The 25,465-nt window shown below is 49.5% G+C and overlaps 3 protein-coding genes across 3 annotated transcripts; 1 reads left to right on the top strand and 2 right to left on the bottom strand.

Moving 5' to 3' along the window:
- The first annotated feature begins 1,299 nt into the window (after positions 1-1,299).
- On the top strand, positions 1,300-7,508 carry LOC128727292 (protein melted). The gene is made up of 7 exons (XM_053821185.1): positions 1,300-1,404; positions 1,494-1,742; positions 1,941-3,157; positions 3,221-3,926; positions 3,988-4,902; positions 4,975-5,157; positions 7,382-7,508. The coding sequence occupies exons 1-7, from the start codon at positions 1,300-1,302 to the stop codon at positions 7,454-7,456; spliced, it is 3,450 nt and encodes a 1,149-aa protein (XP_053677160.1). The 3' UTR covers positions 7,457-7,508.
- On the bottom strand, positions 5,240-6,822 carry LOC128727293 (46 kDa FK506-binding nuclear protein-like). The gene is made up of 2 exons (XM_053821187.1): positions 6,749-6,822; positions 5,240-6,533 (listed from the first exon to the last, which is right to left on the bottom strand). The coding sequence occupies exons 1-2, from the start codon at positions 6,756-6,758 to the stop codon at positions 5,467-5,469; spliced, it is 1,077 nt and encodes a 358-aa protein (XP_053677162.1). The 5' UTR covers positions 6,759-6,822; the 3' UTR covers positions 5,240-5,466.
- A 1,306-nt stretch (positions 7,509-8,814) lies between the features above and the next one.
- On the bottom strand, positions 8,815-24,896 carry LOC128726388 (talin-2). The gene is made up of 10 exons (XM_053820194.1): positions 24,085-24,896; positions 23,490-23,993; positions 23,086-23,177; positions 22,692-22,780; positions 21,619-22,282; positions 17,505-21,542; positions 17,241-17,431; positions 13,118-13,759; positions 11,207-12,306; positions 8,815-10,647 (listed from the first exon to the last, which is right to left on the bottom strand). Exons 1-10 carry the CDS (start codon positions 24,894-24,896, stop codon positions 10,053-10,055), a joined length of 8,727 nt encoding a protein of 2,908 aa, XP_053676169.1. The 3' UTR covers positions 8,815-10,052.
- Positions 24,897-25,465: the final 569 nt, after the last annotated feature.

Here is a 25,465-nt window from a genome sequence, read left to right as displayed (position 1 = left end):
CGCTTCATCTCCATTGGTGATGCCCAACCTTCAATTGCTCTCGTTACAGGCCAATCTCATCGCCTCTGTTAATCTAACCGGGTGTAGTTTCCCCAACATTACCAGCTTTTATCTTACTTACAATCAGCTGACAGCGATCCCTCCTTTTGTTAATCGGTACCCCAAGGCCATTGTGTCTATAAGTTCGAATCCTCTTAAATGCGCAAGCATATCGGCTTTTAAGAATAAAATCATAGAGGGGAAAATTTATGTTACTACTAGTGTTTCGCAGGAGTATTGTTATACGTCTTCAATTAAACTCAATGAAGATTTTTACGCATGTTGTGACGCTTGAGTGATGAACTCATTCAAATAATAAATGTCCGATCAATATGGTCATATCTACTGCAAAGAATTTTACTAGTTTTTTTTTCATCTAGCTCTGAGCGTTGTAGAACCATTTTACTATACATAAGGAAAATAAAAAATAAACCGTAATTCTAAGTTTTTCTGCTTTTAGAATTAATTATAAGAGCGGCCATTTCACTTTTAATTTTATGACAGTGGTAATAAAAAAGGCACAATTATAAAGACAACAGCAAGAAAATAAAAAATATATATAACTATCTATGCTAGAGGAGCTGAAGGGCATTTCCTCCCAGCAGGTGCTTACAACCTTATCCCGGGTTGACTCGGTTATATTCCCCACATTATATTCCCTTATATTCCCCACATTAGTTCAATTTTTACCTGAAATCATACCATACACGATAGTACTATTCGTGTCATTAAAAGATAAATACAGCGAAAATGTGTTAGTCCACTAAAACACTAGGTGAATCAATGTTTCCAATGAAACTTCCATGGTTCGATTGTAGTTTGGTTTTGCACGTCACACATCTCATCGTTTAATCGAATTTTATCAATATAATTTAATCATTTAATTTAATTATGTTAATCAATAAATTTGAATGTTTATCTCATTTTATGTTCAATTTTTTCTTTGCAGAATCTGGTTGTGCCGAATTTTACAGCTGCCTATGGAAGGTTTTGAACAATTATTTATCATTTGTCCTTGAAGTGGCGCAAAAGGAAGGCTTCTCACTGTGACCTAAACTATTGCATAACGTTTAAACAATCTAGTAGGCTCCTTATAAAAACCACCCTGCAAACGAGCAATGCATGGAAAGAATAAATTATCGTGACAAAATGAAATTGAGTTGAAAAAAGTGCTGCGATTCCACGCATGCGGCTTTTCGTCATTGATTACCTCGATTTAGCCATTAAAAACACAAATAAAAGCTCCTGGAGCTAGCAACCATGCACGAACTTTTTACGACGGTCCTTTCCAAAAGGGACCTTTCCCGAGCCGGTGAGCTGTTCTCTATCGAAGATTATGAGATAGTCAAAGATTTGACTGAGGTGGTGAGTGTGTGTTCCATTGGGTGCTAGTCTTCTGGTAGCAAATGGGTTGGCAGAAAATGAAGATATCATATTTTTCACCCTCTCTACAGCTGGAAGAAATTTCTTCCATCATCTCGCAGGAAGACTATCTGCAGAACAGCAACGATCAGTCGGTGATCGAAATCTGCATCAACAGGGTAACATCATGCATCAAGAAGACGCACACGATCGAAAAGCATTGCGCTGGGTTGGTGAACCTGTTGGAAACGTGTCTCCGTTATAACCTGCAGCCCTCGAGTAAGGACGTGGACCCACCGCATGCGAAAATATCTTCCGACATTATTTCCAGCATATTTTTGGTATGTGCAAAGGATTCTCATATATGCAAATAAATGTTTTTTTTCAATTCCATAATTCACGGACAAGTCATATGTTATGCATATACAAGTGCTGTTTGGGCATTTCCTCCCAACGGCCACGATACAGCACCTTAACCCGGGTGTACTAGGTAAAAGAATTCCATTTAACATGTACATTTTTGTTCCGCTTAATTCCAGAACTACAGTAAACAGGTCGTTATGGAGGTAACACTTCCGGTAGCGGTCAAATTTCTCAATCAAGGAAACCTCGAATTATCGCGCAACCTCGCCAGCTACCTCTCGTCGGCGGCGATCGAGTACTCGTACCTATTGTCCTCGCATGTGCACGTAATCCTGGAATCCCTGTTTGGAGGAAACTATGGTCTCTGCCACGTGCTGTCACAAATCTACGAAGCAACCCCAGACCCCATAAACGACGCTGGACCTAAGTTTGTCGAGATCGTGCCACGATGCGAACTCCAGGAGCAGCTAGTGATTCTGCAGCTACTCGTAACGATCGCCAAGGTGCGACCATCAAGCCTAACCGAAAGCATTCCATCGCTGCTGGAACTCGCCACGACCCGGCTACCATTAACCGCGGCTACCTTGCTCGTGCTGCTAAAGCTGGCCGAATCGAAACCAATAAAGCTGGCCGAATACACGGACGCCTTCAAGCAGATCGTCCACGGTGTCCCACAGACGGTGGGGTTCGTGGCCCAGATTCTTTCCGCCATCGGGCGCTGCGGCAAGGACCGGGCGCAGATAGCGCTCGATTTCGTGCTGGAACACTTACCGCGAGCGGATCGAGCGCTGCAAACGATCCTGCTGAACGAGGCCACGAAACTGTGCACGAAGTATCCGGTTTTGTTCACCGACAAGGTCACCTCCGTTGTCCGGCAGCGTCAGCTGAGCAACAACACCCAGATCAAGCAAACCACATCCGGTGGAGTGACGATCGTCAATCTCAACTCTTCCGCAACGCTTGGTCCACCGGTGACATCCCCGGTGGCGATGACGACTAGCAGTGGGTATCCTTCGAGCGCACACGGAAGTGGAACGCACTGTGTCCAGGGTTCAGCTGGTGTCGCGGGGATGCTGGGAAATGTGGGTGGTAGTTCCGCTGGTTACGCACAGCACCAGCTCGATCATGGGCGTCCCATCGTTTCGAAGACACCGAACGTGGCCATCGTCAGCAATGGTCACTCTCACACCACGGGTGGTGGCACCATGATGTCGACGACGGTCATCAACACATCGAACGGTACGACGCTTAGTTCGACCGTCCATCCGGCACTGTTGACCAACTTTATGAACGCAGCAAACGGGCTTCCAAGTGGCGCATCCGCTACGACCGTCGGAACGACAGGCGGACTAACGAACGGGACCGTCATTTCTCCGACGCCACATCACACTGGGTAGGTCCTTGGTGTTTCTGTCGAAGAATGGTTTTTGAACGTGTGTTTTCTCCTTTTTTTAAGGTACACACGGAATCGACCGAAATTGGGTGACTCGCGGAGTACCGGCCGGTTGCATTCGGGCGGAGGAGGTGGCAGTAAGAGCACGACTCGCCTCAACAACGCTGGTGGATCGATGGGTGGTCTGCATAAGTCACGTCACGGATCGTCCCAGCTGATCAATCAATTCAACGGTGAGATCGGTGCCGGAGTGTCGATCGATTCGGAGAAATGCCCCGGTGTTGGAGGCGCCGTAACACCGAACGGACCATCTGCGGTCGATGGATCTACCTCGCACAACAGCCATCACTCGAGCGGAAATGTCGCCATCAAGGGCATGACATCCAGCAGCGGAAGTGGCGGTGGAGTTGGTTTGCTAGGGACCTCGATACCGCCTCCACTTAGCCAGCACGTCACGATAACGGGCGAGAACAAGTGGGGCATACCGCAGACGAAGATCACATCCTGCGGTGTCACGGTGACGACTTCACCAACGCGTGCTCCGCGACCGTATTCGCATGGGCCCAGCAACACGTTGATGGGTTCGACCGGTGCGCTTGGCGGGAAGAGTTCCCTTGGGGGGTTAAATCAATCGACCGGTTCGATTGGCATTCAGGTGCACCATGCATCACCAGCCTCACCGACCATGTTCAACAATCACTCCCAGCAAACGTCGCCACAGTTGACCACCACGCTGTCGCTGCACTCGAGCGATGATCCGAACAATCAGGTACTGTGAACATTTGTCCCTCTTTCCATGTCCTTTACTAACGCGGTGTGTTTGTTTTCAGGTGATCGTGTCTGGACCGGCCACGGTGACGACGCGTCCGCGTACGAACGACAACCGGAGCGTGACCATTCTCAACGCATCGTCGACGTCGGCCACAGTCAATCAGCGCATGAGCGTGTTCGAACCGTACCCGATGCGTGACACGATACAGCACTTCTGCGAGAAGCACCTGGACAAGATCAAATCCTACACGGAAGCGGTGGCACTGCGGATACCACCTCCGGCCAAGTGCATCATCGAGGAACGGCGTGCCAAAAAGATGGCCAAGCTGCACTTTGCCTGCCAGGTTCGAGGTCCGCACTGTCTGTACTCGCGCACGATGTTCACGATGCGCACGCGGAACCCGCGCACCTGGATCCACCTGATGTTTCTCGATCTGCAAGCGCGGGCTGGCAAGAACGCACTCAGCAGCTGGGATCCGAGCGTGAGTCGGCTTAAGCACTGCTGGGACACGCTGAAGTGCGAGAACCGAACGTTCATAACGCTTGTTACGAGTGCGTTCCCTAATGGCAAGGAACAGGAGGCGCTCGTGAACGAGTTGCGCCATGCCGGGTTCTTTGACGTGTTTGAAATGGGTCCGGTGACGCTGGGTGCCGGTGTTGGAGGCGAATCAGGTGTGCCTGGTGCGGGTCAACCCGGTACCACCGGTCCGGCGGGATCCGGTGCGTCCTCGGGGGGTGGTACGGGTGCGGCGTCCAACGGTGGAAGCTCGGAGGACCTGGAAGTGTTCCAGTGGGGTTGCTTTTTGTGTCACCATCCGGAGAAGGCCATCGGGTTTCTGCACGGTAACAATCAGCCGGTGATCGAGGGCCAGCTGAAAGAGAAGAAGGGCAAATGGAGACTGTTCCGGCGGTGGCGAACGCGCTACTTTACGCTCTCCGGAGCGCACCTTTCGTGCAAGGGTTCCGTCAGCGAGGTATGTCCGGGACAAAGGCAGCTGGGGTTCGTACACACTGTACTTATATCTGTTTCCCTGCATCCGACACAGGCTGGCGGTGAAAGCATTGACGTGAACCAGATCCGTTCGGTGAAGGTGTCCCGCGGTGCTCGCAACATCCCGAAAGCGTTCGAAATATTCACCGGTGACCAGACGCTCATCCTTAAACCGAAGGATGGCAACAAGGCGGAAGAATGGGTGCAGTGTTTAAGCATCGTGCTGGCACATTCACAGGTACGTGTGTGTGTCCCTTTTCGTAGTCTAATATTTGATACTGTTGGTCATTTAAATGTCGCGAACAAGGTATTTTGTTTGCTTATTCTATTTCTTTATTTAAACATACTTCTTTAATTTGTCTGTATTTCGTGTATAATAAGCGAAGTTTGAACCGTACTTGGGTCCTTATCCTTATGTTAAGCACCAACCCCTCTCCTGTACATGAACCAGCGGGTACTAGTAGTGCGGAAGTAGAATGTAAATAGTGAGACATATAGGTTTCAAAAAATGAATAAGAAAATAAGAACTTCATCTCCCCTCCGTGGCTTAGAAGACCTTCTTCAGCTCGACCTCGAACACGAGCGTGCTGTTGGGCGGGATGGTCGGTGGGTAGCCCTTCACGCCGTAGGCCAGCTTGTGCGGTATCACCAACTTCCGCTTGCCACCGACCTTCATGCCGGCGACGCCGAGATCCCATCCCTTAATGACCTCACCGCGTCCGAGGGTGAACTTCAGTCCTGGGCCCTTGTGTGTGCTGTCGAACAGTTTGTTGTTCGACTTGAGCCGGCCGTCGTAGTATACGGCGATCTTTTTGCCCGGCTTGGCTTCTGGTCCCGTGCCCACCTTCAGGTCTTCGGCCACCAGTCCGTCTTGCAGCGTGCGGATAGCGGTCTTCTTCTCTTCCTGGTTGTCCTGCTTCTTGAGGGCCTCCTTCGGTGCCTTAGCGCTACCATTCGTTGGTTTGGCATCGTTCGACAACTTAGCCTGTTTTGCCTTCGGCTGGACGTCCTCTTCTTCGTCCTCATCGTCGTCATCTTCGTCGTCCTCATCATCATCTTCATCGTCATCATCGTCCTCATCGTCCTCATCATCCTCATCATCCTCATCATCGTCGTCGTCATCATCATCTTCTTCTTCAGCTCCATTCAGGGCGCTATCATCCAGCATCGACTCGGTGAAAGTGGCATCGTCCTCGTCACTGTCGTCGGACACCTTGCCGGCAGCAATTTCCTTGGCCACCTTAGACTTGGCCGTCAGTTTGGCCATGCGCGGTTTGCCGTTCGCGGCCGGGACGTCCTGCTCTTCGTCTTCCTCTTCTTCCTCTTCGCCCATATCCATCTCGTCCATATCATCCGGCAGCACGTTGCCGGTCAAATGCACGACGCCCTGTCCCTTGGTGGCGAAGCTGATTTCATCGCCCGTAGCGAACTGCTGGTCGAGCATCACCTGCGGGATCGCTTTGTTGAGCGTGCACAGCAGATACGTGATGTTTTCTGTCGTCAGCATAACCTGCACATCGCCCGAGCACTCGGAGAGATCGAGCGCCGCATGGGTGAGATGGAAGTCTTCCTCCACTACCTTGGAGTACTTTTTGCCTTGTTTCAAGATCAATCCTGTGAAAAGCAAACGAAGAACATTCCGATTGTTATGGGATGCTGCTAATTACAAAAAGACTAGCGGTGGCATGTGCGCGGTTGAAGATCGACGCCGCACGCACACACGCTCAAGGCCATCGGAACCGGCAACCAGCAGCTCGCCGCATGCTGCAAGTTTTCCGGACCCAGTTCCGGACCACGGTTGATCGCGGGACGCCGTAGTGGCTACTTACCCCAGAACATTTTGAAGCAAATTGATGGCACAATTTGGGTTTGTTAATGAAACAAGTTGATCAATGACCAGACCACACAGGAGGACACCAAAGACACGAGACGACACGAAGCTATTGAGCGGAAAACGTGCTGCGTGATGTGATCTATTTTTGCAAATGGCCTGTCGTCTGTCAGTTAGCTCGAACGTTAGACGGCTCTGAAAGTGCTCGAATTTTGTGAGCCTACGCCGCGAGGGAAGTACCAAAGTGTCGCCATGCCGGGTGCATTTAATTCTTTGCCTGAATCGCGTTGTAATTCTGTGGCTCGATGTTAAAAGTGCAGCTAGTTTTTTTCTCTGTCGAAATAAAAGACGTATGAGGGTTTTCGATTAGCAATATCCGGATATAGCACTAAAAGCACATGCTAGGAATGCAGTGGGTAGCTCGTTGTTTATTTACCTTGGGAGTTGCTTGAATATTTCGTACCGCTCGAATATGAACATTCCTGCAGCACGTTCGCTGTGGAATGTCAATTTCGAGCGGGAAATGGTGTTGGGGAATTTTGCTTGTATTGTATTGTGTTGCATTAGCATGTTTCAACCGAATTTTGTTTGTTTAATTTATGGTTCTTCCGTCGTAATTTCTTTTTTGCAGGCACGAGATAGCCCTACCACTCGCACGAACAGTCTTCCAGCCCGCAGTATTGGCAATAGTCGTACGGTTTTTTGAGCCATCGGGAATTCAGAGTAACACGGCGTGCTAAACATCAACAGCAACATCCGGCAGGATATTTTGGAACATCAAACGAACATTCTTTGTGGAAAAGAGTGAGAGAGAGTCCGGCGTACTTCCGGAAGGCAACAAAAAACTTAACAAACCTAGGATACTTATAGGCGATTTGCGCAGCGACTGATAAAGTTGATCAGATCGGAAAACAAAACTATCGTACGAACGAAAGACTTCAGTAGCAGCAATAATCAATGCTCAAGTGCATTTGCATCTGCTTCGCTAAGAGCAGTTAGTGATTAGAGTAGACTAGTAGGATAAGATTACGAATTACAGCTCCCTGCAGGACGAGAAGATTTCATCCCGCTAGAAGGCACTACATCCAGCGGTAAAACAATCAAACTAATGGCTGTAATCTTTACTTAACTTAACTGCAAAGTGAGAATAGTGTGAGATAATTGTACTTATTTATCGATCAAACGAGTCCCCAGAAAGGTATCGACTAGTGAGACCAAGCACCCGTCCAACCGGGAATGCTCGAATGCAGTTTCTCCCTTCGGAGTGTTGACTTCCAGTTGGCGAATGATGATGATTTGTACTGTTTTTTTTTGCCCATTTTAAGATGTATTTTTAGAGCACATATTTACGTGCAACCCGTATATTTATCTCGTGTTCAGCTCAAACGAAGAGTTTTTCCTGCTTATACATTCTACAAACGTGTAACGTTATCTTTATAAGGCGTTTATATAATCCATAAGAGATATTCAAAACAGTTCCATTAAATTCGCGAATGTATTTTTCAATTTGCAAAAATAAATAACAATCCTAAAGCGTAAACGAGTCATAAATTAGTGTTTTCTTGCGTGAAATGCCAACTTTCATAGAACGTGTTGCATAGTTCGCTTGCATGCAAGTTTGCACGCAAGCCACCTTTTGATCTCGGGAGCGCATCGAAATCCGGTCGAAAAAGTAACAGGAGAGCATGATTCACAGGAGGCTGTCGCTTTGGATCGACGAGCGTAAGCTCCGCCTTCACACTCCGTTCACATGCGCTGCTCGGGCGCGACTGATGCTGTCGTTTACGGATGAGCTTCGGCTGGGCTAATCCCTAGTCCAGGTTGGGGTAGCCTCCCAGTTGCATTCGATCGTTTTAATATTTGCTGCGATTAGACTCAGATTTTTTTGCATCGCGATGTCAGAGATGCATTTTATTTAAACATCAATTTCTTTCGTATACCAAAAAAAAAAATACGCTACTTCCAAGACGAAATCCTTCGGCAATTCGTTTTTTTGGTGTTAAGTTCAAGTTTCGTGGTTCATGCTTTATTTTTCTGTTTCGTTTGACCCACTCGTCAGTTGCACGTTACCCAGCAGGTTACTTTTCACTTTGTTTTTTTTTTTGCTCGGAAGGGCGAAAAAGGTTCCGGAAATGATGGGACTGGGCGGCAAGCGGCACGTTGCCGCTGCGACCAAAACTCTACCCCCTCCGGAGCCAAGTGTTAAGTGTTGTGTTTAAAAAAAGAGGCATAATAACGTACTTAAAACTAAACCTTCGTTAGAGGAATTATTTAATTAAAAAAAACCGAAACTGGATGGTTACGGAAACACGATGCTACTGCTACTGACTATCGAAGCACGTTAATTAAGTAGTTACTGCTAACCTGCCATCTGGGCAGGGCCCTCCTCCTCCCTCGCAGGCTCGATCGATCGACGAACGTAAAAAAGGGCAGAACAAACACCCACAAACGCCCGTGGTAGCGTTACCCTTCGGCGCATGCGTGCTCTCCCGCGCACGTGCTTTTTTCATTTTTAGTATATCCATGTGTCCTTTTTTTTGTTCTTGTCTAGAAACCTGGCCAGCTTGTACACGCTTACGGGGGTGGACTTCCGTGTTCGTTTTCCAGGACCGCGTTTAGCGTCAAGCCGGCGTCAAGATGAAACTTTCTGTCTGTTGCACCACGATTCGCGCACCAATGCAAAAGGCATACTACTCGTTCCGGAAACGTTCCGTGGCGCGGTTTGGTTTTGGCAAACACGTTGGCATTTACAGTTAATGGCAGGGTTGGTGCAACAATTTGGTGCCGAAGAGGAGCACTTTCTACGCGGTCTCTCTTCCTCGGCAAATGTGCAAAACACAATCGAATCGAGGCACATTAGTGAATTTTGCTACGACTTTTGCTTCGAAACACCACAGAGCGTGGTGTCCATCTCTCCCTACTGCTGCTGCTGCTTGAGCTCCTGCGTTCATTAATACTATTACTACTCGTTCGATTCAGGTTTAGTTTCGCGTTACAAACATCGAATATGTGGCACTTAGTGATTATCAAAGGTAAGGGGGAAGGCAATATTAAACAATCGGCTTTACACACGCCACGCGCTAAATCGTGTACACTTACGCACTACAAATAGTTAAAATCAACAAAATCAGGGAACCGCCGTTCGGGCCCTTTTTGCACGAGAGCCTCTAGACTCCCGACGGTCCGCTGTCGATAAGCAAATTCAATAAGCGCTGCTACTTCGCGGACGACACACACGCGCCTCCGTCACGAAACCAACGATGTAGACCATCCTGCGCCGGATCTTTCCCAGCCTGGGACTTCTACTTCCATTCCGACATGGCACCGCTGCTGTCGGTCTTGAGCGTCTTCGAGGTGGACGAGGACGAGGACGTCGTCATGTGGATCTTTTTGGTGTGGATGATCTGCTGCTGGTGTTGCTGGTGGTGCATGCTGGACGATCGCTGTTCCATCATCGCCTTGCTGAGCGTACCGGCGGCATCGCTCGCGCCGCTGTCAAAGAGACTAACGTTACCATTTTTAATCGTCGTTGCGGAGGAAGGCACCGCCGAGCTTGTGGTCGAGGTGCGAAGGAAGTGCTGCTGATGTTGCTCCTGATGATGCTGCTGGTGGTGTTGCTGATGTTGCTGCTGCTGCTGTGGGCTGCTAGGGGCGTTAGTCGAGCTTAGCGTGGCGTTTGCAGCGGGACTAGCGAAGCTACTGGTGGCACTGGCCGGGACTGTCCCAGCGGGACTGTTAAGGCCCTGGCTGTGCTGATAGCGCTGATGCTGCTGTTGCTGCTGCTGCAGGTCGTGATTGTCTAGGTTAAGCTTGGCAAACTTCTGCTCCACAGTGGTTAGCGGGTTTGGACTGTGCGGATTAGTACTAGGGGCATTCTGGAAGACACGGGTTTCGTATCTGCGTACACGACGCGCGAGCACACGGAGCACGGCGAAAAGAGAGAGAGAGAAAAACGAAAAGAAAAACAAGTTGGTTTGTTATCGTGGTTAGGGTTGCGATTATATGTGCGATTATACTTGATGAAACGATCGAGAGGTAATAAAGGACGATGAGATGCAGTGCATACAGCCACTGTTATTGGTCGATAAATCATGAGTGAGTCAAGGATGAGAACGTTTTTTGTTTGGAATTATTTCCTCCACCATAACTATGGGCATTAACAGATGAAATGTGGGACACGATGTTGCTCGTTCGGGAACCTATCTCGAGGCCATCATCATCGTAAGCATGCTTTAGTCTTGATACGGGGGATGGTTACATTATCGGCACATCGAACCATCCTTTCCACCAAAGAGGAAGAACGGACAGTAGAAGAACGCATGCTGATACGCACGACGGAATGTTGTGTGCGGGAAAAGGTGTCGTGTACAGAAAGGAGCAGAAGATCCTCAAGCCGTCAGCGACACAGCTCGGGAGCGTTCGGGAAAACCGGGAAAAATCACCCGATAGGACTCACCTGGTAGTGAATCCTTCGTACGTTTGTGGCGCCACGCTACCGTTCGTGTGCGGATGCGTAGGTGAAGATCGGAACGTGCTGAGCGGTTGCACCTTGTTCTGCAGGTCCTGGATCGAGGCATCAAATTGCGTGCGGTTGAACTTGGACGCGCTTAGGTTGGCGTTCTCGACACGTGTCGTGTCGTACGTGCGGTTGAGCATCGACGGGGACACCAGCGCGGAAGGCGACTTTAGGGCGTCCGATTGGTACGGCTTAGGGACGGCGTTTGCCGTAAGCAGCTGGTTGGCGGATCCTGGTCGTTGGAAGCTCGGACTGGACGGTGTCTGTCCCAGCCGGGGCATGGTGCTGGCACCACCCGGTGAACCGCTCATCGCCGATGGCGAGTAGCTGCCCGGTTTGGGCAATGTTTGCGGTGGCTTCGGTGACGTGGACTGTGAATATCCGGCGAAAGGAGGCGGCGGAATGCCACCTTCGTCACTTTCGTCGGTTGTAAAGCCACCACCGAGCTTCTGTCGGTACTTAGCGTGCCGGATGGCAATGAGCTTGTTCTTGGCTTCCTCCAGCTGTCGTTCGCGCATCAGGATCTCTGAGCGTGCGTTGATCTCTTGCGCCATGCCGTCCACCATGTTGCGGTTCAATCGCAGCGTGTGTTCTTCTTCGCCCTCGATCGCTTGCTGGGCCGCCTGGACGAGCTTGTCGGTGGACTTGATGACGGCATTTCCGGCCGCCTGCAGGCGCCGACCTGTTTCGGAGTTGGGGTCCGATTTCACTTTGCACGCGATCAACAGTTGAGCTGTTGAGCTGGCCACCTGTTTGGCGGAGGAGATGAGCATTTCCTCGGTGCCGACGCCTTGCACCAGGTTCTGTGCCGATTCGACGAGGCTGTGTGTGGCCGCAGCTACGAGTCGGGCAGCCGAAATCAGTCCCTCCGACCATTGGCCATCGTCCGAGGACGTTAGTGGACGTTTGGCCACTTTACCCTGGTCGATTAGCTCGCGTTGGGCCGCATTAGCCGCACGCACCAGCGAGGACGATGCTGCCATGATGCTTTTAGCTGCTTCCAGGATCATTTCATCAAAGTTCAGGCTTTCGTCCGCTTCCTAGTGTGAGGGGGAAAAACACAACAAAGATGTTTAATGATAAGCTGATATCAGTATCAGAGGCGTTAATATAGTACGAACTAACAGTAAATTTTACATGAACTTGAACCAAAAAAAAAGGCAGTAAACAAAGGATTTACTGAAAGAAACATTCACCAAACGAAACAGAATCAACAAAAGAGAACATAAGACGAAAATAAAATCGCTAGCGTTTCATAAGTAAGGCTGCAGTACTGCAGGTGGATAAACCACGGCCTTTAGTAATACGAAGATAATAAAAACGACATAATTAGAAAACACTACAACAAAACCAACAAAATAACATAAAATAAAAACAATACAATGCACTTTGCTCCGTAAAAGAGCCGTGCAGTAGCAAACTCAAAATTATAACAAAAGAAAAGGAAAGTAATTCTTTTTTCATATACTTGTACACTCAAAACAGGTGCATATTATCACTGAGAATGTTTTCACTGACTTTACCAGGCACACACTCATCAATTGAGACAAGCGGTACGTTGTTTTTGGGTTTTGTATTTGATACGTGCTTTCCAAAAAGTGGCACCATTCTGCCATTCGATGACCGACGATAGTCACGGTAATAATATGTTTGATTCCTGGGTGATAATTTAACATTTAACAACCAAGAATATCAAACATATCTCACCGAAACTATCCCAAACCAGCACCAACCAGTTATTAGAGAGATCGAGTTAGGGGAGTTCGGGGTTAGGGGGGATGAAAAACAGGACGCCGGTTGGATGAGTTTTACTCTCACCCAACCGAAATATGACCACGCTCCGAGACTTACCTTCACTTCCTGTCGACGTGGGCGCAAGTTGGCCAGCTTTTTGGCGGCGGCTTCGATCGATGCGGCCGCCCCAAGCAGTTCGTTTTCGGCGATCACGGTCGGATCCTCAGGATCGACCCAATCGGAGCCCTTCAACCGCTGCGCCATACCGACCAGATCGGTTACGCACATCGCAACTCGTCGCGACAGCTTCATCCGCTCATCCGCCGAACAGTGCTCAAGGATACCCTTTAGCAGGTCCCGATAGGCAATGGCAACGGCCGATCCAGCATCAAGTGTACGTTGGCGCAGCTCCTGCGTTTCCCCACAGGACCAAGCAACGTACTTGCACACCATCAACATGTCCGAGATGGTCTTCCGGCCCAGGTTCGCGGCGGCCGCAATGTCCGCCTGCAGGTTGGAAGCTCCAGCGGCTACTGCCTTTGCAGTGGCCGCAGTTACGTGTTTGGTCACGTTGACCAGATCTTCGGGACGGGAGAGCTGCTGCATGCTCGAGCGCAACATTTCTGGTGCGAACTGCATCGAGCGGAGTTCCTGGGAAATGGCATCCACCGTTGCTTCCATGGCGCGTGTACCGCGCGTGTGTTCGTCCTCGACGGCTTTCACCGTTTTAAGCAGCGAGGTGACATTCGTCACCATGACCTATGGATTGCGGGGTGATTTCGAGGAGTAAAATGGAATAAAAATAAAATGAAACAATTAATTTAGTCCAACACACAGGCCACCGGGAGGGCACGTGGGTTTGTTAGAAAGGAAGCAAACTTATCACAGGTAGGTTAGAGGTGGGTTTTAACAAGCACGAGAGTATGACATATTTTGACTCCTGTCGTAGGAACGTGTTCAAATGTTACGGTGCGTAACGTACGACACACGTATCGCGAATTATTACGATGAGTATTTGTGAGTGAGTATGTGAATCAAAGCGTAATAGTATCATTAATCAACTATTCCGTAGGCTACTGTGGTTTCGAAGGAAACATTCAAATAATCCTAATTGATCAATGCCTACTACGTATCCTTCAAAATAGTTCATCTCTCGAAAGCCAGTTAAGATTTGATTGATTTCGTTTCAGGATAGCAGCCGTGGGAGCATAATCGAAATAAATGTAATTTTACCTACAGTTCCACATCCCATTTCACTTTCCACGGTACCCTCTTATTTGTTCCGGCAGAGCATAAGGTGATCTTTAAGCCACGTATCACACACGCACACGAAAAAAAAATGGATCATCACGGTTCAGAACACCGTTGATGATTCTTGCAGTGATTTTTTTTCAAAGGAACAAGGAGTCGATCAACACTTACGAGTCAATAAGGTAGGAGGAGGACGATCACGACGAAACACATACAGGCGAATGGGGGAGGACTTTGAGTAAATACGTAAATGAATTTATTTTCAAGCAACATAGTACATAAATATGGGGATCCCTACGACCGGGTATGATTACTAAGAAAAGTGTAAACATATTTTAACTGCTAAAACGCCAAAAGTTATAAAATCCAGTTACGTGAGTGTACATGGCACTAAGTATCGCTTAAACTATTATTGCAGTGACACGACAAAAAAGAGAAACTAGCAAGGAAAGATACGAATCGCTAAAATGCTCCATCGAATAACGTTGGCACAGCGGACAGAAGTTGCAGCAGTTCCTTCTCCTGATCCGAAAGCCACCAGCAGGCGGCATTAATGCCGCTCGAAGTTAACTGCGTGCGAGATAGTGGCAGTGTGTGCGTGGGTGTGTGTTTGCGGTTCCAGGATGGGGTCAAGTTTTGTTCCACAAAGGACAATTTTGGGTGGTGCGTGCAAGAGTAATGCACAATGCAGCAGTGCGATGGTTGAAAAGAAAGAGAAAACATACACAGGACGACGATAGAAATGGAGGTGACTATTGAAGGTGGGCGGCAGCATTGCGATCGAATTCAGCGAGGTTTGTATGTTTGAAAGGAAGAGGAACGATCTTCTGATCCTTGCAGGAGCAAAACAAACGCGAAATCATACAACTAGATCGGATGCAAGACCCCGCGCGTCTATGTTCCGCTCATCAGGAATGTTCCTCGGCATTCCGTTGGGGAGGATGCAACAAATTTACCAAACAACGACAATGACGACGACCATGGCACAACGAAGCAACGTGTTAATTAGGACGAACAGTAAGAGCTCGCGTGGGCAGTGGTGTGTATTTGCTGTTGGTGCGTGTAAATGAATTGCTGGCCATCCTCCGGATGGTACTCGGTCCGTACAGACGAGCTCGTCTCCGTAAGGCACAGTTCTCGAATCATCTGTGGAGATTAACGGTTGAGGGGGCACGTAGTAGTAGAGGGATTGATGTTCAAGGATGATGAGAAAAAGAATAAAGGTGGACAGAAAAAAAGGCATAGGAAAACGAGAAATGAATCAGCTATTGAGGATTCAACAGTATTTGGTAGTTGAGAAAATCTGTTGGGAATGGGTAATTAAGGTTTATAGGACAGAAGGGATTTGTTTGTTTTTCCTCTAAAGCGAAGTCGCGTGAGGGCCTCTACCGGTACATTTTGATCTCGTTAAACGCGCCGTCTCCTCAGTCCTAATTTTACACACCCAGCTCAAAACGAGCGGTTAGAATGTTGCAAATACTACACGATCAACCCGAACGAATGGAGAGATTACTTACGAAGCATGGGATTGTGATCAGTCAGCAGTACAACCACTACACCACGGACTCTGTGTTGGTACGAGCAGTAGAGGGGAGGAAGTTTGGAGTTCGTACAAAACCAGCAAGTACATCATACGCTAGGGATGCAGTTAGGTACGAATAGTATAGGTTGGTTATTAGATCAAGGCGAACAGGTAGCCCTCTTTTCATACATCGAAGACGAACTAGGCACTGGACGTGCTAGAAGAACGAACGAATCCTAGCATGCAAAACGACGAGGCCAACTACATTCCCTTATCATTCCAAGGCGACCATTAAATCTGTTACTGTCAATCATCCGATACAAACGAATACAACACAACATTCCATCCCGCTTTCCAAGCAGAAATAAAAAAAAACAGAGAGATAGGAAGAGTGTCAAAAAACGACAAACAGATACACTGCACAATTTCAGATAGTTTCAGAGATAGAGTGTGCACTTCATAGAACACTTTGCAGATAGCTAAAGAAGGACTAAGTGTACACCACTGCTGCATGCAAAAACGAAAGAAATCGAAGGAATGGTTTGGATAACGCCGTGGATTAAAAATGTTTCGCGGTCCCTACGGTACAACTTAACAATCGTGTCTGTTCATGACGCAGAAGTGTTGGATATGGGATAATAATAAGATAAAATTAAAAAAAAACATATGCCCGATGGTGGAAATAAATACGGGAAATATTTTGATTATGCTAATTAACACAGCTGCTAATGTATCCTTAAACGATGCTTTAGGGCGAGGACAGAGTACGCGTAATAATGGATAATGTTGCTTGGATGGCAGAATATTCAATGTTATAATTTGTTTCGCCTTCAAGCGAGGCTTTCTTGAATTATTATCGCAAAATATTGTTTTGTATATATTTCCATTATTGCGCAGTGTGTATGTATATGTTTGTGTTATTTAGTATTGTTTAAGAAGAAGCAAAGCAACTTTTAGTGAGGAATATATTCGGTAACATATAACACGTTCCAGACAAATTTTGTTGCAGCATTTCTTAACGAGTTAATAGTGCAATATAATATATACAATCTGTCGCAAGAAGCTGCAGTGGGACCGATCATCTTTGCCGTCATTCAGAAGAATGATGACATTCGTTATCCTTTTTCGAATGATCAGCAAAGAGATCGGGTCCTCGAGCCTGAGTTCAAATTAATGCCAAAGTGTTATTCACGCGTTTTGGATGCACAAAAATTGTGGTACATGTTAAAAGGAGAATCATTTTGCCATCACGCACGTGCACGCGATAAATACATAGACGTTCATCGTTCTCGCTCAGACAAATAGCGTGCAGACACGTGTGGGTAACGATCAGGAAAGTCGGAATGGAAAGGAAGTAGGTTCGATTGGAATCCATGGAAGGACATTTTGGTACCGAAACAAGGGAAGGCAAACAGGAAGCAGGAATGAAAACAAAAAAAAAAACAAACTAAACAAAAACGAGCATACCTTAGCGCTATCTTTCAAATCATTCATAGCTGGATCGCTAATGGGCTTGCCGGAGGCGAGTTTAGTAGCGTTTATAAGCTCACCGAGTGCTGCGGCGACGTCTTTGACCGCGTTAATGACCATCACTTGCGAATCGGGTTGACCGGAACCGAGCGAGGCGGCCCCATGCTTAACTGCATCAGCCAATTGCACTGAAAACGGAAAGAAACATCGCATTGTAACTATCGTATGATGCACCCTTCTCTCTCTCTCTGAGGTACTTACATATAGTCGTAACGGCATTCTGAGCGGCAGCAGCCAGTTGATCTTGAGTGCCAGCAGCACCGGCCACCAGTATCTTAGTATCCTCGACAAGCGCTTTAGCCGTCTTAAGAATATGCTCACGATGGTCGGAAAACTTTCCATCTTCGTCGCTCGAAAGAGTGCCAGCCGTAGCGAACATGATCGTCGTATCCAGATCGCTAATGATCGCCGAAACTGTGCTTGACGCATTGATACACGCCTGCGTTCCGCGTGAACCGGCCTGTAGCGCGGCCAGCACCTGGGCCACCTTCTCCGAAACATCACGTGCACCACGTGAAATTTCCACTAATCCACTGCTATCATCCTTACGAATGCCAGTCGTCGACTGGATCAGCACGTTTACCGAACGGCCAAGATCCTGCACCGTATTGCGAATGCGAATCGCGACGTCTGGTGTGGTAGTGATCGTCGATGCACCGATCGCATCCTGCGCCAGCTGCGTGTAGTGATGTGTCATTTCCACACATAGCTGCGCCAGCTTCGATGGATCGATGGCGGCCTTAGCGTTGATTTCGTTCGCGTAGCGAGCAATTTCCTTCGCGCTCTGCACCATTCTGGTCTGATAGTCAACGTACGTGTCGTTAATCGAACCGCCAAGGAAGGACTGCCGCTTGTCCGAAATGCGCGACATAGAACGAGAGATCTGCTCCATTAGTCCGGTTACGACGCCGTTCTCGGTGGACAACCGTTCGACAGTGGCGTTCAGTTCTTGAATCGCTTCACGCGTCGACTCGACGGCTTCATCCAGATCTGGATGGAATTGGGCAGCTCTTGGATTTCCGCCCGCATCCTTTGCCGTTTGGACGAGCAGCGCGCAACATTCAACGACCGACTTGACCTGGTTGATCAGCACCGTTTGCTGACCAGAATGAACGAGCTGCGAGCAAGCTCCAATCACGCCACCCGTCAACGGTACGATATGCTTCGCGATCTGGTTAACCGCATGGCCGAGACTTTCGGCATTCTTTTTGGCCGACGATTTCACCGGCTCCAGGCGATCGATCAGTTCGGACGCAGCGTTCAGGGATTGATTAGTGAAGCCCTGCAGGTTACTATCCTTACGTTGTGGGAGCCCATCCACTCCGACGGCCAATGCGGCTGAGTTCAGCTCGCGTGAGCAATCCTTCAGTACCTCTAGCACCTGGTCACATTGCATCTGACCGGGAGCTTTTTCGCGAATGCTAGAAGCCAATTGCCTAATGTTTTCGGTCACATTACGACTATGCATGGCCAATTGTTGCCAGACGGGCGGATCTGTTGGCGTAAGTGCCAACAGCTTTGCCGTGTGCACCATGTCCACTGCACCATCGAGAATACCGCGCCCGGCCGCCAGTATCGGCTCTTGCGCCTTGCGACCGTCGGTTGAAATACGTGCCGGAATCGAGATGAACTCGGGCGAGGATGCAAAGTGGCACAGTGACGTGACCGCGTCCAGCAACGGTTCGGTAGCCGTTGCACAGCGTTGTCGCGATGCTGGATTGTAGTCCTGATCGAGCGCCTTGATTTCGCGCACCAGCGCAGCCGTCGAGTTGGCCACTTCTTTTGCTGCCTGAACAAAGTGTCGTTTAGCGACCGGATTCGTCGTGGTCGAGCTTGCGTTACGACACGCGTTACAAAGAGCCGACGTATGCTTGGCGATAACGGTTGCCGCTGAAAGGACCTGCGGTGGCGAAGACGCTTGCCCACGCAAGATGTCACAACTCTGGCGGATGGCTTGGGCCGCCCGTGCGTACTGCGCTTGATCAACGATTCCGGGTCGACCACCGACACTGGTGGGGTTGGATACTCCGACCAAATACGCTGCCTGTGCCGCTGACTCGATTATTCCACGAATCGATTCTGACACCGAGTTCACACAGTGTCCGAACTCGACGTATTTCGAGGCCTTCGCGTTGTTGGCAATGCCGGACATGCCTTCACCGAGCGCTCGTGACTTCTCCATCACGACGTCGTGACAGTCGAAGTAACCCTGATCGGTCACCGACTCTTGCGGAGATTCTAGCAAAGGTCGTAGTGACACGATGCTGCGGATTGCTCCGTCGCATTCCTTCAGACCTGGAGCGGCTTGCGTGCACACGTCCACCAATCGGTTAATGCTTTCCGTCACCTGGCGTGCGGCCGATGACAACTCATTCTTCGCGTTCGGACGATCCGGATCACCGGCGACGTAGCGGGCTGTTCCCAGCAAGCTGATCGATTGAGTTGAAACACCACGCAACGAGTTGACAATCTCTTCACGAGCTTGATCCTCGGCTGTCTGTCCGGCCATCTCAAGTGTCACCGTTAGCAGCTCCTTGTACGCGTGGCAGAACTCCTGGCTCGTGCTGGCAAGCTTGATGGAGCTGTCGTACGATTGTGCTACCTGTCCTCCGGCTACGTTCAACGTGTCCGCTGCAGACTTCAGCTCGTTCTGGAGCTGTACGTATGGGCGATCCGATGGAGGATATTCACCAGTTTCGAGAATGCTCCGCAACTCGGTTATCGTTTCGAACGCCTCGTTGATGTCCTTTACGCCTGGCAGGCAATCGATCGTTCGTCCGAGCGAGTGTTTCGTGCGTTTGATTGCGATCATCAGCGCTTCCTGGTTATCCAAGTTCTGTAGCGTACGCTGAGCCTCTTCAATCACTCGCAGCGCATCCACGATCACCTCGTCGGCGCAGTCTACCACTGCCGGGTTCTTCGTAGTCACCAATACTCCGCGCACGCTCTTGGTGTAATCCCCGAGGGCAAGCGCAGTGTCACGTCCTGCAACTCCAGCGTATGTGCGATTGCCCTGCTGAGCTGCGCTCAAGAGCTGATGCATCGAAACGTCCACGGAATTGCTAGCGGCTGCAAGTTGCTTGAAACAAATGTCGGCCGTTTCTCCTGGCAACGGACGCAGACTTCCTTCCTGCGCCGCACGGCGTGTATCATTCAGCACGCTGCGCAGATTGCGAACAGCTTCCAAAGCAGCATCCAGTTCGTTACCACCGCACGCCTCTCGGGCGCGATGTGCTGCCTGCCGCAGGTCGTGCATCGCATGCGTCAAGTTGACGGAGCACCGTCCGAGTTGCTGGGAAGCCGCTTGATCCATCACGGTCGGTTGCAGCTCCCGGGCCGAACCGGCCATTTGTGCTCCCGGTTCGAGGAACATCTCAGACGCATCGATCAAACCTAGCTGAGCGTTCGGGTCGTCCGGTCGCGAGAGTGTGTTCTTTACTCCGGCCACCAGCCGTGGGATCTGATCTGCGACAGCCTGGCAATCCTGCAGCAGGATCTCCTTCGTCTGCACGTCATTGCTGTGGATCAGTGCGTTCTGGGCCGCCGTTATGCACTGGGTGGCGGAGGAGGCCACTTGCTTGGCGCATTGTTCCAACCGCCCAATCAACTGCCGCTTGATTGCAGGCGTATTCGCTGTCGATGTCGTGATGACACGCAACTCTTCTGCAGCGGCACGCAGCGTTTCCTGATGCGCTGAGTCGTGTGGGTTGCTGGCGCAAAGGCGTGCAGCCTCCACCATGCGTGCCGTCGCATCGGCCAGCTGCTTGGCAGCTTCCAGCAGCTTTCTCTGCATGTTCGAATCATGCTGGCTTTCGGCTTCACCCTTTATGCTCTGTATCAGCTGCGCCGTTGCTTTACCAAGTTGCTGAGCTTGTCGGATCATCTCCTGCGGATCGGACGACGAAACCAGAATGTCCGTGGCCACGAGCACATTGTCGACCGGATTTTCGTTCTCTACACGGCGCGCCTTCTCGCGCGTACTAAGCTTGATGTGCTCCAGCAGATCAGTCAGCGACATTGAGACGTCCTTTGCAGCTGCGGTTAGGTCACCGCGAAGTTGCTGATTGTCCGTCGCCTCGCTGCAAACCTCGGCTAGATGAGCGACGGCTTTCGCGACTTCACGGGCGGCCGCTTCCAGCTGTTCTCGACAGGCCGGACTCTGGATGGTTGGGGCAACTACGCGAGCGCACGCTACCAACTGACTGGTGGCCAAGGCACACTGACTAGCTGCGCCAATGACTGTAAGAAAGATAACAGCAAATGAAGGAAACAAATTAGTATCAACCTGACATCGTTAGGCTACCTCCTATCTTACCCTTATTGCGCGTTGACTCATCCTCAGTAACAGCTGCAATCGACTTGGCTTTCAGCACAAGCGCCGCGGTAGTATTTGCCACTGCCTTCGCTAACCCGAGCAGCATATCGTGCAGTTCGCGACTCTCGACGCTTTCCTCCCCAATAGTGCTCAGCATCTGCCCACTAGCTTCACCAACTCGCGTAGCAGCATTCAGCAGGTTCTGGCGCGGTTCCTTGCTCTCCGGTTCGGCCGAACGCAGCAAATCACTGAAAGCGTTGCAGAGTTTGCGTGCCGCTTCGAGCAACTTGTCGCCGGTGCAATCATCGTCCATGAGAGCCGCGATTAAACGCACTTCCTTCGTCACCTCCGGGATGCTTTGGGTGATCTGTGATACGGCCGCTCCAACCGCTTCGTGGTCGATTTCATCCGGTTGCGATGCCGTAACAACCTGTGCGGTTGCCGCGTTCATTGTGGCCAGGTGCGTGGTGACGGTTTGCTTCGAGGTGTCGAGCGTTTCCTCGCGCCACTGCAGCGAACCTGGATCGGTTCCGAGCGGTGGCAGCTCCACCTTCGACTCCAGATCCTTCTCCGCACGGTTGAGCGCATCCTGACCGGCGGAAATGTACCCCAGCAGCGCACGTTGCGGCTCCGACAGCACCGAGCTGACGCGCGTTTGCTGCAACTGCAGTGATGGCAAAGGATACGAAAACGACTGAGTAACGGTGAGCTTTTCATCTTCCGCGCGAAATGCATGTGTGAGTGTGTGTTAGTTGATGCTGAGTGATAGTGGCGCATGTGTGTGAGATGTGGTAGTTAATACAAGTTGGAGCAAAAAGTTGTAATTCACCTACGTCTGGAAGTTTTGTTTCGAGGTAAGCAATTTTTGGTTTTAGTAGGAAACGACAACAGTGTTACGCAGCATGAAACGAGATGAAAATAACATGTAGAAAGCTTCATGACGCATGAAACATGACGATCGTGCTGGAGAAAAAACGCCCAGCAGTAAGGACACGCATGAGTACAACACAAATTGCAACGTAAACTAGGATGTTAATATTAGTGAGCGCATAAGTGCAGTTGTCTGCTCCTACCATCGGTGGCTGATGAGCCAGGTTGACCTGACCAACAAATGCACCGTACTGAATCGATTGCATCTCGCCAGTGCCATATGACCGTTCGCCTGTTTTCTCGCACGTAACAGAGCCAATCACACACGCAACCACGCGTTCGAACGAAATTATAATGTGGCATCCATCATCGAACAAAGAAAAACGAAAACAAATGAAAAATGCAGAAAAAGGAAAAGAAATTAATAATATGATATAAATTAACAAAAAGGAACGCATATATGACGAACGTAGGCAATCAAAATTTATAAAAATAAAATAAAAAACAGCAACAATTGCAACGTCAAATCATTGTTGTCCTTATGCTCGTCAAAATAGTTTGATAAACTGACCCAACATCCCAAAGAAGAATGCTTACCGTCAGTACCGCGCATTACGGCCGGTTTAGCGATGGAATGAGTTTCCACCTTTCCGGATTTGTTCGTCTCTTCATGCTGCAGGAAGGTGGCTCTGAAAATAGAACGAAAGAAAGAACGATCCGATGACGTTAAATGGCGCAAAAACACTCGTTTCAAGAATGACTTTCTGATAGCAAAAGCCCTAACGATGGACGAATGGACCAGACATCGCTCGAACAAACTAATGGTTTAGAAACCATCTTTCTATACACGCTTGAGACGTTAACTGTTGCATCCTTTTGTACAAAATGGCATTTCGTAACATGCACATCCCCGAGTAAAAAATTGCTCTTAAGTTTTATCGCTTCCCAACAAAAGCAAAGAAGACCCTTTGATCAGAGCGAGGTCAGTTCCGGTTACTTACTTTGACGGTGCGACGCTTTCCTCCACCATGGTGGATCCTTCGTCACCCTCGATACCGAAATGATCCTTCGCCTGTTTCTTCTTCAAAATGATGTCGATGTAGCCGGCAATCAGCTGCACGATTTGCTCCGCTTCCGTCGTCTGCACCGAGTAGTATGAGTCGGCATAGTCACCGAAATCTAGCGTGAATGTGTTGGGTGATGCACCCCATCGGCGCACGGTCGTGAGTGGCCAAGATTTAAGAATTTCCTTCGTCGTTTCATCCAGCCGCAACACGGAGTCCTTGGTTACGCCTAACAACCGCGGCACCAGCTTATTTTTGCCGGTCATCTTCTCCTTCACGAGGAAGAATGTTACACCATACGTCGGCAGCTCGCGGGCGGTCTTCGTGTAGCAGTACTTGGCGTCCAGCTCGGACACTCCGATGAGTTTTCGGTGTTCGACGAATATTTTTCGTTCGATGTTTTTCGTTCGCACGTACGATGCAGGCAGGAACTCGCGCAAACTGAATAAGGATAAAAGGAAAAACATCTTATTAGCTTCACATATACATGTTTCGACAGACAGATTGGGGAGAATTTCATAACTATACGTACTCGAGAAAACCTGGCCTGTGCTTTGCATCGTTGTGATCACCAAACTGTATCTGCACCTGAATGCCGGCAAACTCGCAAGCCTTATCCTGCGTGACGGGATGCGTACCATCCAGGATGGCATCGCGCGCCTGCACGTACAACAAATTCAGCTGTACCGGATCGCGTGAATCGATGTTTTGGTCGGAGTAGAAGAACTTGCGCCTCAACAGCACCGTTTCCTGCTCGTCGATACCTTGCTCACGCAACGTCTTGCCCACATCGACCCAGTTGATCTCGTCATCCGTACGTAGCTTTTTTCGCAAACTCTCCATCTTTGTGTCGCGTTCCTTCTCCTGCGCCTTCCGGCGCAACGTGAGCGTACCGGTGTTTGAACGATTGTCTGGTTGATTTTCGTTTTGCGAATCGAGGTCTTCGCGCACCAGCCCATACTCCTCGTGGTTGGTGATGCCAATTTTCGTGCATATCACCACCATCAGCTGCGAGACTGGTTGCGAGTCGTCCACCAGGATCGTCTTGACCGCACCATCCAGCATGCGGACGCGTAACGTTCGGTGCTTCTGCTTGTACTCGAGCACGTCGAGGTTGTGCAGCATGTAGTAGCCCAGGTTGCGGGCCGGTTCCAGCCACACGCCCTGCTTGATGTCATCGTCGGCTAGGAAGAGGCCAAACTCTTGCGCTTGTCCCTGCACCGCCTCGGCGAACTTGTCCTTGATGATGCGACACGCATCGAACACGGTTGTGCTCGGATCAAACTGAATCGTCTTTGTCACCCGGCCTCCTTCGAGGCTGATCCGCAGGGATAGTGTGGACATCCTCGAGCTTGAGGTGCTGCTATGGTGACCGCTCTAGCAACACTAAAAGAGAAGATAAAAACAAGTACAGTATTAGAAGCAGAGTCGTTTGAGCTTCAATGCTAGAATACTAAGTCTGATTTTCTAGAAAGTTTGCTTAAAAAATAGTAGCTTTTATATTATCGTTGCTGGATGATATAGCGCAACACCATACCACTACAAAAAACCTCAATCTATCTGAACAACGAAACATATTCATTGGCGAAACATATTCCCAGCACAGTCCGACGTTTGTGTGCAATTGCAGTCTGCAGGCATTTACTCTCCCAACGTGAGCACAGCTGCCTGTTTCTGCACCAACTGGGGAGGTGTCATAAATCACCATTTATCGTATGTGGTGTGTCAGGGCGTAGCTGTGATGACGACAGCTTCAACCAACCCCAAAACCACACTTGAAGGGCCGCCTGGCCGACCGACACGTACCGCAAAAGAACTGCAAAACGCAGACAAACGAAATCCCACACTAAAGGGCCACACAACGCAGAGTGACGAACGTCAAATGGCGCGGTACGCGAAACCGATCGATGAGA

The sequence above is a fragment of the Anopheles nili genome, chromosome 3, assembly GCF_943737925.1.
Source record: "Anopheles nili chromosome 3, idAnoNiliSN_F5_01, whole genome shotgun sequence".
In the NCBI taxonomy this organism is placed as follows: Eukaryota; Metazoa; Arthropoda; class Insecta; order Diptera; family Culicidae; genus Anopheles; species Anopheles nili.
Note: the sequence above shows the minus strand (reverse complement) of the source record. Positions and strands in the feature narration are given on the sequence as shown.